At 44.5% G+C, this 18,669-nt stretch overlaps 1 protein-coding gene across 3 annotated transcripts in view; it reads right to left on the bottom strand.

The window, feature by feature from the left end:
- GRHL1 (grainyhead like transcription factor 1) overlaps positions 1-18,669 on the bottom strand; it is a 67,146-nt gene that overhangs the window by 40,502 nt on the left and 7,975 nt on the right. For all 3 annotated transcript variants that reach the window (XM_068280312.1, XM_068280311.1, XM_068280313.1), the window contains exons 2-3: positions 7,743-7,929; positions 5,346-5,410 (exon numbers count right to left, since the gene is read on the bottom strand). In XM_068280312.1, the coding sequence (XP_068136413.1) occupies positions 5,346-5,410; positions 7,743-7,929 (252 nt within the window). The remainder of the gene's footprint in view (positions 1-5,345; positions 5,411-7,742; positions 7,930-18,669) is intronic.

An 18,669-nucleotide genomic window follows, 5' to 3' on the forward strand; every position in this document is an offset into this window, starting at 1 on the left:
CTGATGTCTTATTTCTGTGGCTTTAGAAGTATTCCCCCCCTCCCCCTGGTTGCAAATCATCCTCTCCACTCCTGTTGTGCAGATGTTATCAGCCCAAACAGGAGACATTTTTATGATGTAAACATTTTAAAGATTATGAGCAGACAGGCTGGCATGTGTACTTGTATTTACAGAACTAAACTCACTAATGAAAGAGTAGTGGATTATTGATGATCCCCTCATTTTAACCACCTGAGCGGTTTGCCGCCAAAGAGGGCCCGCCCTGACCCTCAGCGCAGCCTGGCCAATCACCGCCAGGCTGCACTATGGGGTGGATCGGGACTCCCCCCTGATGTCATTCCGATAGTCGCCATGGTGACGAGGGAAGCCCTAACAGGAAATCCCGTTCAAAGCAGGATTTCATGTTGGGTATGATCACCAGCGGCGATCGGAGGGGTGGGAGGGATGCCGCAGGGAGGGGGGAATCATGTAGCTAGCGAAGGGCTAGCTACAAGATAAAAAAAAAAAAAAAAAAAGGAAGAAGTTAACAAAAATCCACCCGCGGCCGAGCGCCGCAAATAATCAAAACGCCAGGGTGGTTACGGTCTTTTCAGCATGCTAAAGTGTACTACAACTTTAAAGAAATTATTTAAAATGTACCCGAGGCAACATGTGAAATGATGAGATAAACATGTGTATGCACAGTACAAAACATTAATAACCAGGCCGTTTTACTTTTTTTTTTTCTCAGGCAGCAAAATAAAATAAGTTAATTTTTAGGCCTGGAAGTGACAGCTTCTGTCTTGTTGGGGGCTATAGTAAACATCATTGATAAGAAAATGACAGCCACAAAAGTTTTCCTGGCAGAATAAAACTTCTGATAGAAAAAAGGTCAATAGTCATGTATTTTAACTCTGGGTCACTTAGTATGCTGCCACTGAGCAAAGACAACATTCAATCCATCTTGTAAATGTTTAAATAGAAAATAAAACCATGGGATATATATATATATAAAAAAAAGTCATTTTTAGGAGTAGGAAAATACATACAACTGTTTATCTCATCGTTTATCTTCACCTCGGTTTCACTTTAAGGCAGATGTGGTTCCGGGTTGTAGAGATCGTCTGGCTACTCATATTTATTGTATTCAGTATATACATTTTTGGAGACACCCCTCCCAAGATAAATACACATGAATATTCCATACTGTCTGCATAATTATTATTATTATTTATTGTATTTATAAAGCGCCAACATATTACGCAGCGCTGGACAATAAATATATACAATGATACAAGGATGACATACATAGGGTTATACACATAGAACAAAGTTATACATGCAAATTGTACAAAATACATGATCATGCAATATGGGCTGGTTAGGTAGGCCCAGTAATACAAGTACAGGCTGTCATAGGACAGGAGCACATGATCCTGTAGATTACACTAGGGAGTGGAGGACCCTGCCAGAGGCTTACAATCTAAAGGGAGGGGTGGAAACACTAGGGGGGGGCTGTTAAATATTCCTTAGAGAGTTACTGTGTGGTAGGAGGTGGGTAGGCCATCATAAAGCGGTGGGTTTTGAGGGCTTGCTTGAATGTGTTGAAAGAGGGAGCAAGTCTGATGGGGGGTGGAAGGGCATTCCAGAGGGTGGGGGCAGCTCTTGAGAAATCCTGCAGGCGGGCATGGGAGTGTGAAATGCGTGGGGTGGTGAGGCGAAGGTCGTTGGAGGAACGGAGGGGGCGACCTGGTGTATACTTGTGAACAAGCTCCGAGATGTAGGTAGGGCAGGTTTTGTGCACAGATTTATACGCCAGGCATAGAATCTTGAAAGTTATCCTGAAACGGATAGGGAGCCAGTGCAGGGATTCACAAAGGGGAGATGTGGATGCAGAGCGGTGCGAAGAATGGATGAGTCTTGCAGCCGCGTTCATCACTGATTGAAGGGGGGCAGTGCGTTTCAGGGGGAGGCCAGAAAGGAGGGAATTACAGTAATGAAGGCGGGAGATGATGAGGGCATGGATGAGCAGTTTGGTCGTGTCCGGGGTTAAGAAGGGGCGGATCTTGGAGATATTACGGAGGTGGAAATTGCAGGCTCTGGTGAGGTTTTGGATGTGTGGGATGAAGGAGAGGTCAGAGTCCAAGGTGACACCCAGACAGCGGGCCTGGGAGGTAGGGACAATGGTTGTGTTGTCGATTGTGAGGTGGAAATCTGGGATGGGTGCAGCAGCATGGGGTGGAAAGATCAGGAGCTCAGTTTTGTCTAGGTTAAGCTTTAGGAACCTAGCTGACATCCAGGAGGAAATTGCTGAGAGACACGAGGAGACCTTGTTTATGGTGGTGGATGAGAGATTGGGGGTATGGAGGTAAATCTGAGTGTCATCTGCATAAAGGTGGTAATTGAAGCCCAGGGAGGAGATAAGCTTGCCAATTGAGGAAGTGTATATGGAGAAAAGAAGGGGGCCTAGAACAGAGCCCTGGGGGACCCCAACTGAGAGGGGGGCAGGGGTTGAGGAGGAGCCATTGAAGGAAGTGATGAAGGAGCGATTGGATAGGTAGGAGGAGATCCAGGCCAAGGCAAGACCATGGATGCCCATGGACTGTAGTGATTGGAGGAGGAGGAGGGAGTGGTCAACAGTGTCAAATGCTGCAGAGAGGTCAAGGAGGAGCAGGATGGAATAACTGCCTTTGGCCCTGGCAAGGGTAAGGTCGTTGACCACCTTGGCGAGGGCTGTTTCAGTTGAGTGTGCAGGTCGAAATCCAGACTGTAGGGGGTCAAGTAGGGTATTGGTGTTAATGTATTGGGTAATGCGCTGGTGGACTAGGCGTTCGAGGAGTTTAGAAGCATAGGGAAGGAGGGAGATTGGGCGGTAGTTTGAGGGTAGGGATGGGTCGAGTGAGGGTTTTTTCAGCAGGGGAAGTACAGTGGCCTGTTTGAATGCATTGGGGAAGATGCCTGTGGAAAGAGAGAGATTGAACAAGGAGGTGAGGACTGGGGCCAGGTCAGGGAAGTGGGGACGAAGAGTATTCGCAGGTACCGGATCACAGGGAGAGGATGTGGGGGGGGAAGCCACTAGCATCAGGTTGACTTCATCGATGGTGGCAGCAGCAAAAGAGGCGAGGGGTGGATGAAACAGGGGAGCAGCTGGGAGGGAAGGCAAGGGGACAACCTGAGAGGCATTGGGAAGGGAGGGATGGAGGAGGGAAATTTCATTGCGTATTGTTGCAATTTTAGTGGTGAAATGGTTGGCAAAGTCGTTGGCTGAGAGGGAGGAGCTGGGAGGGGGAGGAGTGGGGTTGAGGAGGGAATTGAAGGTAGCAAAAAGCTGTCGAGGGTTGGAAGCTTGGGTTCCAATCAGTGCTGCAAAGTACCTTTGTTTAGCCTCAGAGAGGGCAGTGTGGAAGTGTAAAAGTTTAGCCTTGTAATCTAGGAAGTCAGAATTCAGATGTGATTTCCTCCATTTCCGTTCGGCTGCTCGAGTTTCTTTCCTGAGGTTACGTGTGTGGGTGTTGTGCCAGGGTTGGGGGGCTTGTTAGGGCGGAAGATTGAGGGAGCAGCTTGATCTAAAGCAGATGAGAGGGCAAGGTTATAATGTGCAGCCGCTTCATTGGGGCATGTTAGGGTGGGTAGGTGGGAGGAGAGGGAGAGAAGGGGACTTGCTAGGACATTTGGGCTGAGATTACGTAGGTCTCTCTGCCATCGACCAGGCTGAGGGGTGGGGAGAGAAGTTGTTGGTGGGGAGATGGTGAAGGGGAGGAGGTGATGGTCAGAGATAGGGAAAGGTGCGATGTCCAGGTTGCTGAGGGAGGTGGACTTTGAGAATATGAGGTCAAGAGTATGACCAGCGCGGTGGGTGGAGGAATTTGTGTGCTGAGAGAGACCAAGGGATTTGGTGAGGGAGAGTAGCTGCTTGGCAGCAGTGGAGATAGGCTCATCGATAGGTAAGTTGAAATCCCCGAGTATGATGGTGGGGAGGTCAGATGACAGGATGTGGGGGAGCCAGGAGGCCAGATTGTCCAGGAAGAGTGAAGTTGGAGCAGATGGGGGGTGGTATAGGACCGCAATGATGGCTGGGAGAGGTTGGTACAGGCGGATTACATGGGCCTCAAAGGATGAGAAGTGCAGGGAAGGTGGCGGTGATAGGACCCGGAAGGTGCAGGGTGCGGAGAGAAGCAGACCCACTCCTCCTCCAGACCTGTTGTCAGGTTTGGGGGTGTGACTGAGATGCAGTCCCCCATAGGAGAGCGCAGCGGCTGCGGTACAGTCAGAGGGGGTGAGCCATGTCTCTGTGAGGGCGAGGAAGGTGAGGGATTTGGAGAGGAAGAGCTCATGGATGGATGTGAGCTTGTTGCGGACAGATCTGGCATTCCATAGACCACAAAACAGAGGGAGAGAGTGCCTGGGGGTTGTATGGATGCAGCACAAGTCTTTTAAATGAGTGTTAGTGTGTAAAATCTCATATTACATGGAGTCTGATGGTTGCAGACTGACATTATGCCCATCACAAACACTTCCTATACCTATATTACGCTGTAGATTGGAATGTAGCCCCACCCTCCCAGTGAGGTCACAACCTAGATTGTTAAGCAATGCTGAATTCTCCCCCTCCAAAGCATTCTGGGAAAACAGGGTATATTTTCTACCGGCTTTGGAAATCCGTAAACATGCCGCAGAGCTGCACCTGTCAGCACAACGCTGACATGGTGCAAGATGTCCATATAAGTACAAGGATAGATCGTAAAAAAGTATTTGAAGAGACAAAGACGTTTCAAGATGACCTTAAATTGTAATGTATCAAAAAATTCTTCAAAGCGAAATTAATGTATCACATCTTCAAGCGAATTCATCTTTGCAAACAACATCCCATTATCAAAGTACAAAAGACTTCTGTTGAAATATGCAATTGTTTAAAAAGGCGACAACTTTCACCGCTCTCTCCTGGTGCACCTTGCCTGGGTGCCGTGTCCAATGGTAGTCTAAGTGGGGTTTCCTGGCTGGATTTTGTCCAGATGGTACCCGTCCCAATTTTTGTCCTGTATATTACAGATTACAATGGTTTGTGAAGGCCTGAAGAAGGTTATTCCTATACAAGTCGAAGTCACCTTTTTAAACAATTGCATTTTTCAACATATGTCGCACCATTGAGGATATGGTTTTTCGGTCTCCCAAGTATGGTGCAAGATGTCACCACCTGGGATAAAATATTAGACTGTAAATTGGTGAGGAAAGATTTTATGCAAATGATTTATAAATTAACGTTGTAAAAAAAAAAAAAAAAATGTATTCATTATGCTATTTTCAGTACAGTTCCTTTTGAATATATTTTGATGTAAAACCCAAATACCTTGTTATCTATTACCAACCTTTTATGGTGCTCTGTATCTGGATGATCATGGTCTTGTTTGGACTGTCTTCGGTCTCTAGGAACCTGAAAAAATGTACAACAGGTAATTATGCAAAACTGCTCACCAACAGGAAGTATAACCGTAATTATGAATGCAAATACTGAGCTTGTGGAAATACAGTGCAGGAAAACCAGTATGCATCCCCCATCTGATTTGTTCATAGGTCCCCTGGGGACACAGGCTGTTGGTCACAGAGCATGTCAGAACATTCCCAGGTAAACATTTTCATTGATTAAAATACTAGGATGTTGGTTAGAGCACACAAGTCACGGAAATATTATACAGAATTTCTGTGGTGAATTACAATATCCCTCATATCCTCCACATAGACCCCCCCCCCCCCCAGTCTTGAATGTTGTGACAATACACCAATGAAGAAATTCCTGGCTGGATCTGGGATGGCGAGAACACCTGTAAAACTACTGGGCTTGTGGTAACATAACCATGTGAGATCTCAGAGGGCAGATTCTCCGATTTGCCACAGTGGGAAGAGGTCATGACTGTCAGACAGCATAAGGCAATGCATGTATACAGCAAATGCATCACAAAAGCAATTCTATGACTGGAGTGAAGGTACGTACACACATGCAGTAATTGTCTGCCAAATAAGCAGACAATCGTGTGTGTACAGCAGCCACTGATCAATCATGCTTGGGCGTTGTTAAGGATCTATCTTGCTGGATCCTGAACGATCCCCAAGCACGACTAATTGCCATGTTATTTCCACCCCTCCCAGACTGATTGAAGCTGCTCTGTAGTGCGCCAGTCGTCGTCCCTCTGCCCCACCCCAAGAGTACATCACTAGCCTCATGGCTAGGGATGTGTCTGTACAACATGGTTTTCTCGAATTGTTGCCTGAAGTATCGTTTCCCAATGCCTGACAGGCAACAGTTATTGTATGTGTGCACTTCGCTTTACACTTAAAGGGCAATGCGCTACTCTTGCCAGTAGAGTGACCGATCTATTTGTTTTTTTGTGTGTGAATATCACATCACTGTAGTCCCACAGACATGCCAGAATCTAGTGGGAGCTACAACCTTGAAAGTCCCCCCTAAACAGATTGACTTAACCTTTAAAGAGAACCCGAGGTGGGTTTGAAGAATATTATCTGCATACAGAGGCTGGATCTGCCTATACAGCCCAGCCTCTGTTGCTATCCCAAACCCCCCTAAGGTCCCCCTGCACTCTGCAATCCCTCATAAATCACAGCCACGCTGCTGACAAACAGCTTGTCAGAGCTGGCTGTGTTTATCTCTATGGTGTCAGTCTGCTGCTCTCCTCGCCTCCTGCAGAACTCCGGTCCCACCTGCATCCCTTCCCTCCCTGCTGATTGGAGGGAAGGGATGGGGGCAGGGACCGGAGCTATGCAGGAGGCGGGGGAGCAGCCGAGACTGACACTTTAGATGTAAACACAGCCTCACAGCACGGCTATGATTTATGAAGGATTGCAGAGTGCAGGGGGACCTTAGGGGGGTTTGGGATAGCAACAAAGGCTGGGCTGTATAGGCAGATCCAGCCTCTGTATGCAGATAACATTCTTTAAACACACCTCGGGTTCTCTTTAAGCTAGTAATATGCAGTCTTACCCAACTGTGCAAAGTGTTTAGAGAACCCATACTATTACAGTATTCTGTTACAAAAACCTTTACGAACCTCCTACAAAAACGGTCATTTCACTTATAGACAGAGTTTGGTACAGTAGGTTTTCCTATTGGTCATTCATATTTTTTTTTAGGGCTCCAGAAGTAAGACCTCTGACTTTTGTTCTTGTTTTCTCCCCATTTTGTGTGTCCTATATGGGGTGTTACCAGTGCTAAACTGTATTACAACACAATGAAAACCAGACTACTAGAGTGGAACACCCAGATTGCGGAACAGGGGGTGTGTTGACCTAGTTACTCAAGCACATATCTCACAACTGGATTTCCTGGAAGATAAAATGACCATTATGGGATTTATGGCTCCAGCATCTACCAGTAACTGAAGGCTCAGTTTTAGGGCCCTTTTCCACAGGAGTCTGAACTGCGCGCTCAGTGAGCAGTTACCAGGTAGCAGCAACCATTTTAAGGGTTTGACAGGATTTTCACAGCCTATCAACTGCTCGTGGAAAAGGGCCCTTGGTAAATTGGTCCTTTATAGAGTCAATGATATGCTAATAATATGGAGCTGATGATAATTTTATATATGGAATTGGACCAAATAAAGGTGATGATTGTTTTGATTGGTCCAATTCCAAGGTGCATAAAGACAACTCAAAATTGTCATCAACCCAAAATGGATTAGCATCTCATTCAACGCCTCAATTATTTACATAACTCGAAGTTCTCCGTTTGTTGTTTGTTTGAACAGAAGTACCTTATAGTAGTCATAGAGGAGGCCAAGCGCTGCCGCACTGTCTTCATCTCCATTGATGCTCATCATGGCCTTGGTGGCCGCCGTCAGGGGGTTTTCCAGGAAGGTCTTCCAGGCTTCGTCATCGCTGGTGTAGGATCTCCTCGGCTGATACATCTGTTCATTCTGAAGCACCAACACAGGCCGCTTACTAGACAGGGAAGAGATGGGTAGGAACGGGACATTAGAGTCTAGAACAAGCTTTTATTATGTATGGATAGGACATATGTATTTACAATTACAGAATTTTAGTATAGGGAAAAAGACTGCATCAATGACCACTCTGCCTTCCTGACACTCCCATCCATACATTCTGTGAAGCGTCACGGAAGAGTTCAGAGCTATATAAATAATAATCCAGAATGCAGTACAGTACAAGGTGGGGAGTGGATGGGATAGTACGACCGAGTTAAAGGTTGGCGATGACGCTTTGCAATGGGAGTGATCGGGAGGAGCTGTAATGCATCAGAATACATGCCCACACACATCACAGTAGCCACCATTGTAACAGAGCACTTCGGCTAGGGTATCCTTTAAAGTGTAGTCGAGGCAACACGGGACATGAGATATACATATGTATATACACCAAGCTATTTTTTTTTTTGATACCTGAAAGTTAATTTTCAGGCATGCAAGCGTCAACCTCAGTCTTTTCGGTAATATAGTAAGCCTCACTGATAAGCAAATGACAGCCATAAAAAAAAAAAAAAAAAAAAAAAAAAAAAAAAAAAGTTTTCCTGGCAGAATACAACTTCTCAGGGAAGGGGAGAGATAGAAAAAAGGTCAACAGTTCATGTATGTTAACCCTGGGGCACTTAATAGACTGTCATTGAGCAGCGACAATAACACATTCAATCTGTTTTGTAAATGTTTAAATATAAAATAAAACCATGAGATAGAGAGATAGACATACATACATACATACATTTGAGTAGGAGGATAAATACAATTGTTTATCTCATCAATTTATTTTCACCTCGGGTTCACTTTAAAGTGGACCTGAACTCTTGCACAGGACAAAAAGGAAAATGTATAGAAAAGCACCCTGTATGTATTTAGACAGTTTAGCCTGTCTAATTCCCCCTCATCTGTGACTAAGAACAAGTTGTAATTTGATTCCTCAGTTGTGTCAGCTGACTGGCAGGGCAGAGCAGCTAATTTGTAAACACCGGATGTTAATCCTATGTCTGCTTTCATGAAACAGGAAGTAGACACACTGCTGATTTATTACATGATTTGTATCAGCTGTACCAAAGAAATGTTATTTTTCAATGATATTATGATGTTGCTCATCTTTGAGGCCCGGTGCACACCAAAAACCGCTAGCAGATCCGCAAAATGCTAACAGATTTTGAAACGCTTTTTCTTATTTTTCTGCAGCGTTTCAGCTAGCGTTTTGCGGTTTTGTGTAGCGGTTTTGGTATAGTAGATTTCATGTATTGTTACAGTAAAGCTGTTACTGAACAGCTACTGTAACAAAAACGCCTGGCAAATCGCTCTGAAGTGCCGTTTTTCAGAGAGGTTTGCGTTTTTCCTATACTTAACATTGAGGCAGAAACGCATCCGCAATCCAAAATCTGCAGCAGCCCGGGAGTATGCGTTTCTGCAAAACGCCTCCCGCTCTGGTGTGCACCAGCCCATTGAAATACATTACCCTAGCGGATCAGCACCCGCAAGCAGATCGCAAACTGCAGCCGAACCGCTCTGGTGTGCACTAGGCCTTAGAGCAGAGGAAGTTCTGAGTTCAGGTCCGTTTTAAAGACAATCAATTCTAATTCACTTATTCTCCTAAGAGATCATTTTTCATCTTCTGTTTAAAATAACTTTTCAGTACTCTGATTGAAAAGGTACCAAAAAGTACTGAAAAAAATTACTCTGAGTATTTCTTGCTTGGTGGCAGCTTAAAGGCATTTTATTGAGAAGCTGTGTAAAGATCACATTAGGAGAAAAGCTCAGGCTCTGAATGTACGGCTACCTCCGCTGACTTTACTCTTTAATAAACCTCAAATAGTTTGTGCTTATCAGTTGATTTAATCACTGACAAAATAAAAGATAAACTAGCTGAACCCTCTTAATTTATTCTATGGTGATGGGAAGAATCCAGGTCTCAGGCAACTCCCAAAAGAAACGACTGTCTGTGGTGTGAATGCTGCCAGCAGACTGACGAGTGTAGAGTACACTGGCTCATCTCAGTGCATGACTTTAGCTGCAACTGCCACAATCCTAGCACTGCAATCTGGGCACTGGGACTTCAGCGTGGATAAGGGCCTTGTGGTTTCATGTTTTTGTTATTGCAGCCGATTTCCACTCTGCACAAATACACTGGACTGTACAGGCACAAAACTGATCTCTGCGAACTACTGAGGGGACATAACACAGTGGCGTAGTGGTAAGCACTCTGGATTTGCAGCGCTGAGTCCCTCCCAATACCAGCCAGGGCACTATCGGCATGGAGTTTGTATGTGGGGGCTTCCTCCAGGCACTCCAGTTTCCTCCCACATCCGTAAAACATACTGATGTTAATTGGCATCCCCTTAAATTGGCCCTAGACTATGATACATACACTACATGCTACATACATAGGAATATGATAGGGACTAGATTGTGAGCCCCTCTGAGGGACAGTTAGTGACAAGACAATATACTCTGTACATCGCTGTGGAAGATGTTGGCACTACATAATAGGAAGTAAACAATGGTCGAGCATGGGTCAGACTCCATCACTAAGAACAAACTTGCTGGTTTTTCAATATCTTATTGACGTGATCATGAACAGAGGTAAAAGTGAATCGAATAGTAGTCGAGAAAAACTATGACCATGTAACCGACTATTGCATCAAGAAGTACAAACACAACAGTGCTGTGGTTCCAGCAGTTATGTTGGCATTTCCTCAAATGGTGCATGCCACCGTTGTCTCATGTATGGCTAGCATCAAGCCCTAGCTCACCTTCCCAGATGTTTCATGGTCAGTAAAAGGGGTATAGCAGACCACCATTTTCATATTTGATGCAGACCTTCCAGTGAAATTCCCTCAGTGAAAGCCAGTCACGTGACCCAGGATCACTCACAAAAGCTTGAGGAGGTATGCTGTAGCTGGGGAGCAGGTCTCACTGTTGTGCTGAGCATAGAGCCACCTGCTTAAAAATTAACTCAACACTGCTACTACAGCACAAGCAATTTTGAGACACTGCTGTAGCTGCAGTCCACTAGAGCAAGTCAATAAAATGCAAATAATTCCAAGTGGTTGCACATTTTACAGTGATTTTATTAAAACCTGGATCATTCACAAGTTGCCTAGGACCCAGAGAGACAATAGGGGCCCAATTCACGTTAGCCCCCTTCAAATCTTACCCGAAATAAAAAGTGGCCATCAAGGGTAGGCCGAAAGTTTTTACTTGCCTAGGGCCCAATTTCACCTCAACCCATCTCTGATTTGTATGCAGCTTGGCAAAGAAATAATCTAATGCTATTAGGTGGTATGTTTAGATTGATCTTCTGAGTTGGCCTTTAAGCTGCAGATGAGGGAGAAGTCTGTTAGATTTGATGAGATAGGCACAGCTACTGGAGCACATTAGCATGTCCTGGCATAGTGTGCATGCCTTAGGGCCCATTCACACTAGAAATCGCTAAACGCTAACGCAAAACGCTGAGCGTTTTTCTGGCGTTTTTTCCTAGCGATTTTTCACTGTATAGAGAGCGTTTTTCCAGCGATTAGCGTTTTGCGATTTCTAGTTCAATTCAAATACTTTTATTGAAACACTAATCACTCCGGAATCGCTCAGAAAAACGCTGCATGCAACGCGTTTGAGCAAATCGCTAAACGCTTAGATGAGAACACTTACATACACTTTCATTGTGCACACGTTTTTCAAATCGCTAGCGGTTTTCAGCAAAGCTGAAATCGCTCTGAAAACGCACAAGTGTGAATGGGCCCTTACAGTTGAGCAATGAGAGGTTAATTTTGAGTTGATCTACAATTTACGCTAGTTTTAGGCACATTTCAGCAGCAGCACAGAAATTGAAGAGAACTTGTCAAAACCATCAGATTAACTGGTCCTCTTCCAAGATGCATTAATGTGCATCAACCTAAATCAACATAAATTTGCATCAAATCAAAACTATCAGAATCTCATATCTAGTCTGCATTATTCATGATCTAGGCAGCAACAATACCTCTCTCCGAAACCTGAACTAAACGCTCTCTCAGGCCCAGTGCACACCAAAACCTCTAGCAGATCCTCAAAACGTTAGAGGTTTTTGGAGCAGATTTCAGAGCGACTCTAGACATGTTTAGAGACATTTTCTAAACATGCCTGGCGTTTTTTGGAGCGTTTTTTTGTGTAGCAGATTACAAATATTGTTACAGTAAAAGCTGTTACTGAACAGCTTATGTAACAAAAACACCTGGAAAACCGCTGTGATCTAGCGTTTTCCAGAGCGGTTTGAGCTTTTGCTATATTTTACATTGAGGCAAAAACGCTTCTGCAAACCGCAAAAGTGCTGCAGGACCAACGTTTGCGGTTTGCTAAAAACAGCCGGTGTGCACCAGCCCATTGAAATACATCAGCCAAGAGTTTTCCAAGGCGGAAGCGGTTTGCGGATCGCTTCAAAAACCGCTCGGTGTGCACCAGGCCTCAGTTTCTGTCGTATTCTGCATATCTAAATAACATGGTTTTACCAATGCAGACTGTCGCCTCACATTGCTGGCCAGGGCTGCAGGATCTGCTACATTCTAAAAGATAATCAAAGCAAAGTGCCCCCCTTTCAGATGTTTGTTTACACTAGAGGTATACTGCAAGGTCAAGCATTCAGGCAGAACCCTCTCAGAAATAAGGGCTGTTTTCCACAGACATTTGAACTGTGTGCTCAGCAAGCAGTTGCCAGCCACCAGTGAGCAGTTACCAGACAGCAGTGAGCAGTTATGAGTTTAGGAGGCATTTCACTGCCTATCAACTGCCCAACTGAAAAGAGGCCTTAGTCAGTTATAAAGCCAACACTGCGTTGAGTACTTAAAAGGACAACTGAAGTGAGAGTGATATGGAGGCTGACACTTATGTCCTGTTAAGCAATACCAGTTGCCTAGCAGCCCTGCTGATCCTCTGCCTAATACTTATAACCATACACTTAGAACAAGCATTCAGTAGATAAGAAACAAGATTAGCTGCATGCTTGTTTTCGGTGTTAGACATTTATTTCCTTTTAAAACAATACCAGTTTCCTGGCATCCCTGCTGATATATGGCTGCAGTTGTGTCTGAATCACACCAGAAACAAGCATGCAGCTAACCTTGTCAGATCTGACAACAATGTCAGAAATACCTGATTTGCTGCATGCTTGTTCGGGGTCTATGGATAAAAGTATTAGGCTAGGTTCACAGTAGGACATTTGCGGAGCTGTGTTATAAAGTCTTATAACGCAGCTTACCACATTGCAATGAGAAGTCCCTTCAGGTATCCTTTAATAATATCCGCCTTCTGGAGGTTCTCACCCCTGGCATCGTATCCAAGCACTATGTACACATCATCCATAAATGCTGTGTTCCTTTTGCAATACAAGCTTCAGCTACCCTCTTTCCCTGAAAATAAGACCTACCCTGAAAATAAGCCCTAACTGGAAGTTTGAGCATGCTTGAAATATTAGCCCTACCCAGAAAATAAGCCCTAGCCGAAGTTAAAAAGGAGGAAGAGGCAGCAAGCAAGCGGCAACAGCGGTGCAGTGCTGATTGGGTACCAGTCCTGTCATCTCAGCACACAGCAAGGTTATCAGCTGTGTGCAGGGATGAAAGGGCAGGTAACTGATCAGTACAGCAGCATACCTTCAAATGCAGGGACAACACAGTACAAAGGAACAGGAAATGCTCTGCTGACAGACACTTCCAGATAGAAATCATCCCCTGAAATAGAAAGACATCCCCTGAAAATAAGCCCTAGCACAACTATTGGAGCAAAAATTAATACAAGACACGGTCTTATTTTTGGAGTAAAACAGTATAAGGCCCCGTTTACACTTAAAGGGAAGGTTCAAGCAAAATAAAAAAAATGTGTTTCACTTACCTGGGGCTTCTGCCAGCCCCATGCAGCCATCCTGTGCCCTGTAATTAAACCAGTAATGCGTAATCCTGTAATTAATTAATCCTGTAATTAATTAAACCAGTAATGCGTAAAAATGTATGTGTTAATGTTCCTGCATTAGCGGGAATGCGTAAAAATGTACGCAATGCGTCCTGCCGACCTCCGAGGTCAGAAAGCTGCCAGCAGGGGACTGGAGCAGCAGTGAGTGACTACGAGGGCACAGGATGGCTACATGGGGCTGGCAGAAGCCCCAGGTAAGTGAAACACATTTTTTTATTTTGCTTGGACATTCCCTTTAATCAGTTGCTCTCAGTTATAACTGAAAGATTTTCAAAGTAATGCCCATGTTTTCCTATGGCACCTGTCACACTTAACGCATTTTAACTGAAATCTTTTTCACAATGCACTATGGAAAAAATGCGTACTAACGCACTCCAACTGATTAAGTGTAAATGGGCCCTTATGCTAGGTACACACCATACAATTTTCTGTTAGATTCTTCTGTTAGATTTACCTACAACATGGAAAAAAGCTATCTGGCAGGTAAATCTAAGAGAAAATCTAACAGAAAATTGTATGGTGTGTACCTAGCCTTAGGCTCTGTTCACATCTAAGACGAAATTGCTGATGGCAGCGATTTTCGTTTTTTTGCGTGTTTTTTCCCTTTTCGGTGCTCCACTGCGATTTTGTTTTGCGACTTTGTGCAAAACGCTTTTGCAGATAGATTCCGTTTTTTTCCCACTTCCTGATGTCAGTCAGGGAGTGAACTCTTTGACCCGGAAAATACATTTATTCTTAAAAATTGCGAACGCAAATCGCTGCACAAAGCAATTTTGTAAACGTTTAGTGCTCATCCTATACCTTCCTTTAGACCGAAATCACTCCAAAATAAATAAATTGTACAGGCACTGCTTTGCGGAGCGCAAAGCAGACAAAACACGCCGATATGAACCTTCTCAGAGATTCATTGCACAAGCGTTTTGTGGGCAATCTTGAAAAAAGTCAGAAAACGCCCTAGATGAGAGCCACAACCTGCGCCTAAACTGCAGCAAAGCTCTGCAATTATCCACGATTGGGAATTTGACACTTAGGTGGGCAAATAAAATCCGGGCCAGCATTGCTGAACCCCTAAAACTCTCCAACCCTAAATAAGGCATGTATAGTGTGCTTCTGGGCCAAGGAAGGAGGTGCAGCGATATTTCCATACATATGCAAGAGATCTATATAGAATCTGCCAACAGTAACCTGAATGGTTTTTGGGCCAATAGTTTCAGGGGTTTCAGGGGGTGAAAAAACAATGACAGCAGAAACTGGCTTCATTATGGAGCGGGGTGCCTCCCACTCAGAGTTTCCCCAAGCAACGAATAGAGCTTGTTTATACTAAACAGCCAACAATGCAGTGCTGTTGTGCCGTAGCACTCACCAATATAAAAGCCTGATTATCAGTATAAATCGTATTGTGACCAGTCTGCACTGTGCTCAGCGACCAGAGTGATTGGTTTCATGCTCATTTGCACATCAAATACATAGCGCAGGCCCCTGCAGTAAAAGTCAGGCAGCTGAAAGATACAGGACCCTGATAGTGGAATTAATACACAATCCACACTGGACCTCTATCTCCCATCAGCATTGGATAATCTGCGCCAAACAGGGCAGAACATTAAACAGCAACTCCAGGCCAGTCATAAAGCTTGTCCAGGAAACACTGCAGGGGAAGCTGACACAGGACACTAGCATGGTCCAGAGAAAATAGCAATGCTCTTCCAGGTCACAAATACAGATCGATGGATATTCACTTTAGCTGCAAATCCCAGTCTAGTTTCTGAATTCAGCCAGAACAAAAAAAACACTTGAATGAATGAGGCCCGGTTCACACTGGCAATTAAGTGGCAAACGGATCTGTGAAAACAGATCTGATTACCTGTCGATCGGATACGTTTTCACACTGTTGCCATTCAGCTGCTTCTGTTCCGTTTCCCCATGTCCACCAAAGTTCCCCATCCGTTTCTCACTGCCCCCAATGCAGCGCTTCAGCTTCCGCTCTGCTGGGCTCAGTGGTCCGGAAAATTTGCAGCAAAACCAAATTTGCAGTCCGTTCAGCGGACTGTGCTGAATGGATCTGTTCTGACAGACCAATGTGAACGGTGATCCATAGGCTAACACTGGATCTGTTCGCATCCGTTCTGTTAGGATCCGCAAACAGACTTTTTCTTCTGCCAGTGTGAACCGGGCCTGAGGCCTCGTTCACATCATCAGACGGCGATGGCTGTGCGGTCGGACCGCAATGCGTGTGATCGTACGCCATCTGCTTTTGCATGCTTTGCATGGCTGATCCGCACATTTTGGCAAAAAATGCGTGCAGCATGTGTTCGCGCACAACACTGGTACGGAACGCATGCAGCGTGAACAGACAGTGCAGTCTATGCACTTCTGATGTTCAAGCGTGTCTGAAATATGGACGGCAATGCGTGTAATGTGAACAGAACGTAATGTGAAGAAAAGCGCACCCCCGGCACACATTTAGACCAACAGACACATTGCACGCAATACTAGTGGTAAGTCACTAAACATAGAATGTTTAACGTACACCTGAAGTGAGATGGATATGGTGGGTGCCATACTTATTTCCTATTACAACAATACCAGTTGCCTGGCAGCGCTGCTGATCTCTTTGGCTGCAGTAGCTTCAGAGTCACACACCTAAAGCAAGCATGTAGCAAACCCAGTCAGACTTCAGTCAGAAACACCTGACTTTCATAGTGGAGAAGGGCCCTTAGCATACACTGGAATACGTCTGTCTTCCCAGCCTGTATCTGGGACATTCCTTCTCTGGGACTACAACTGCAATGCAATCCAATATCTATTGAATACAGCCTAAATAAAGCCCAGGGTATAGCTTACATGTAAGGGAAGGTGATCCCACTATAACACTGCAAGGGCTTAATGCTTGTGTTTGCCAGAAGTGACCCCAGGCTTTGCTGACGTAATGGATTTCTGCTCCTGAAATCTCCATTTTTAGCAGCACAATAGAAGGGAATTTCACACACTCTTCTGCAGTTACTTCAGCATTATAGGTAATAAAATAATCTCACAGGACCTCTGCGAGAGGAATCCGTCATGAAATGAAATACTTATGTGAGAAATCACTCAAGGAAGCAATAGGGGGTGCAGAGGATGCGACCGCACCAGGGCCCCTGGACCAGAGGGGCCCTCCTTCAACCATTTTATTAGCCCTTTATTGTTGCTATGCTGGTAATGTTCACCTTTATATATGCTTTGATTCGTTGTAACCAGGGCTGTGGAGTCTGAGTAATTTTGGGTACCTGGAGTCGGAGTTGGAGGAGGTATCATAAATTGAGGAGTCGGATGATTTTTGCACAAAATCCACAGCCCTGGAAAAGTATAAGCCTAAGGAGTCGAGTCGAGGAGTCAGAGCTATTTTGGGTACCTGGAGTCGGAGTTGGAGGTTTCATAAACTGAGGAGTCGGAGTTGGATGATTTTTGTACTGACTCCAAAACCCTGGTTGTGACCATTAATAGACTGTTCTCCTCCCCATCCTACATCTCTGGGCCCTGACACAACCAAATAGCATTGTGGGGGTCGATTTCATTCAAAAAACGCTTCCATTGACTCACATAAAATTGTGGCAAAATTGTTGTGATCGAGATGCTTCAAAAAAAAAAAAAAAAAAAAAAAAAACACGTGATTTTTAAAGTAAGTCAATGGAGGCTTTAAAAAAAAAAAACAAAAAACAACAACAACAACAACAAAAAAAACACCTGCAAAACGCCAATTGGTGTGTCAGGGCCTTCTCTGACACTACAGATGTCCTTGGAGGGCTTGGGCACATCACTTGTTATGTACAGAGCCCTTGAGGGGCCCAATGTAAAACTCACAGCGGGGCCCAGAGCTCCTAAGCTACGCTATTGGAGGCAGCTTCTCTTCCAAGTCCCCGAGTTACTTTTGAGCAGTGTTGAAATTCAAATAATTCTACTAAGATGTAAACTGAATACAGACCCATCAACTCACAGCACGGTAGAATTTGATTGGCCCATTTTAAAGCCGCATACATTTGAAATTAGAACTTGCATAATCCTGCATTAACTTGAAATTATACACATCTTAACCATCACTAGTTACTTAGACTGCCAACTTCATATAATTTTTTTTTAATTTTAATTTTTTATTATTAATGCCTGGTTAGCCGCCATGCTGATATTGTGACTCCAGTAGTTTTGGATGTCCACCTGCATGGAGAATGCAGCCAGCAGACTTAAAGAAACTCCGTAACAAAAATTGCATCCTGTTTTTTATCATCCTACAAGTTCCAAAAGCTATTCTAATGTGTTCTGGCTTACTGCAGCACTTTCTACTATCACAGTCTCTGTAATAAATCAATGTATCTTTCCCCTGTCAGACTTGTCGGCCTGTGTCTGGAAGGCTGCCAAGTTCTTCAGTGTTGTGGTTCTGATATGAACTCCCCCTTCCAGGTCCCTCTATGCACACTGCCTGTGTATTATTTAGATTAGGGCAGCTTCTCACTTCTCTCTTATCTTTTACAAGCTGGATAAATCATCCTCTGAGCTGGCTGGGCTTTCACATACTGAGGAATTACAAACAAGGGCAAAGCTGTTTGCAGGAAGAAACGAGCAGCCTGAAACTTCAGTGCATGAGAGATGCAGGGGGAAAGAAACACACAAATGATCTCTTGAGATTCAAAAGGAATGCTGTATACAGCCTGCTTGTGTATGAATGTATTTTCTATGTGTGGACATACTGTACATCAACCTACTTCCTGTTTTGGTGGCCATTTTGTTT

This window comes from Hyperolius riggenbachi, chromosome 4 (genome assembly GCF_040937935.1).
Source record: "Hyperolius riggenbachi isolate aHypRig1 chromosome 4, aHypRig1.pri, whole genome shotgun sequence".
NCBI lineage: Eukaryota > Metazoa > Chordata > Amphibia > Anura > Hyperoliidae > Hyperolius > Hyperolius riggenbachi.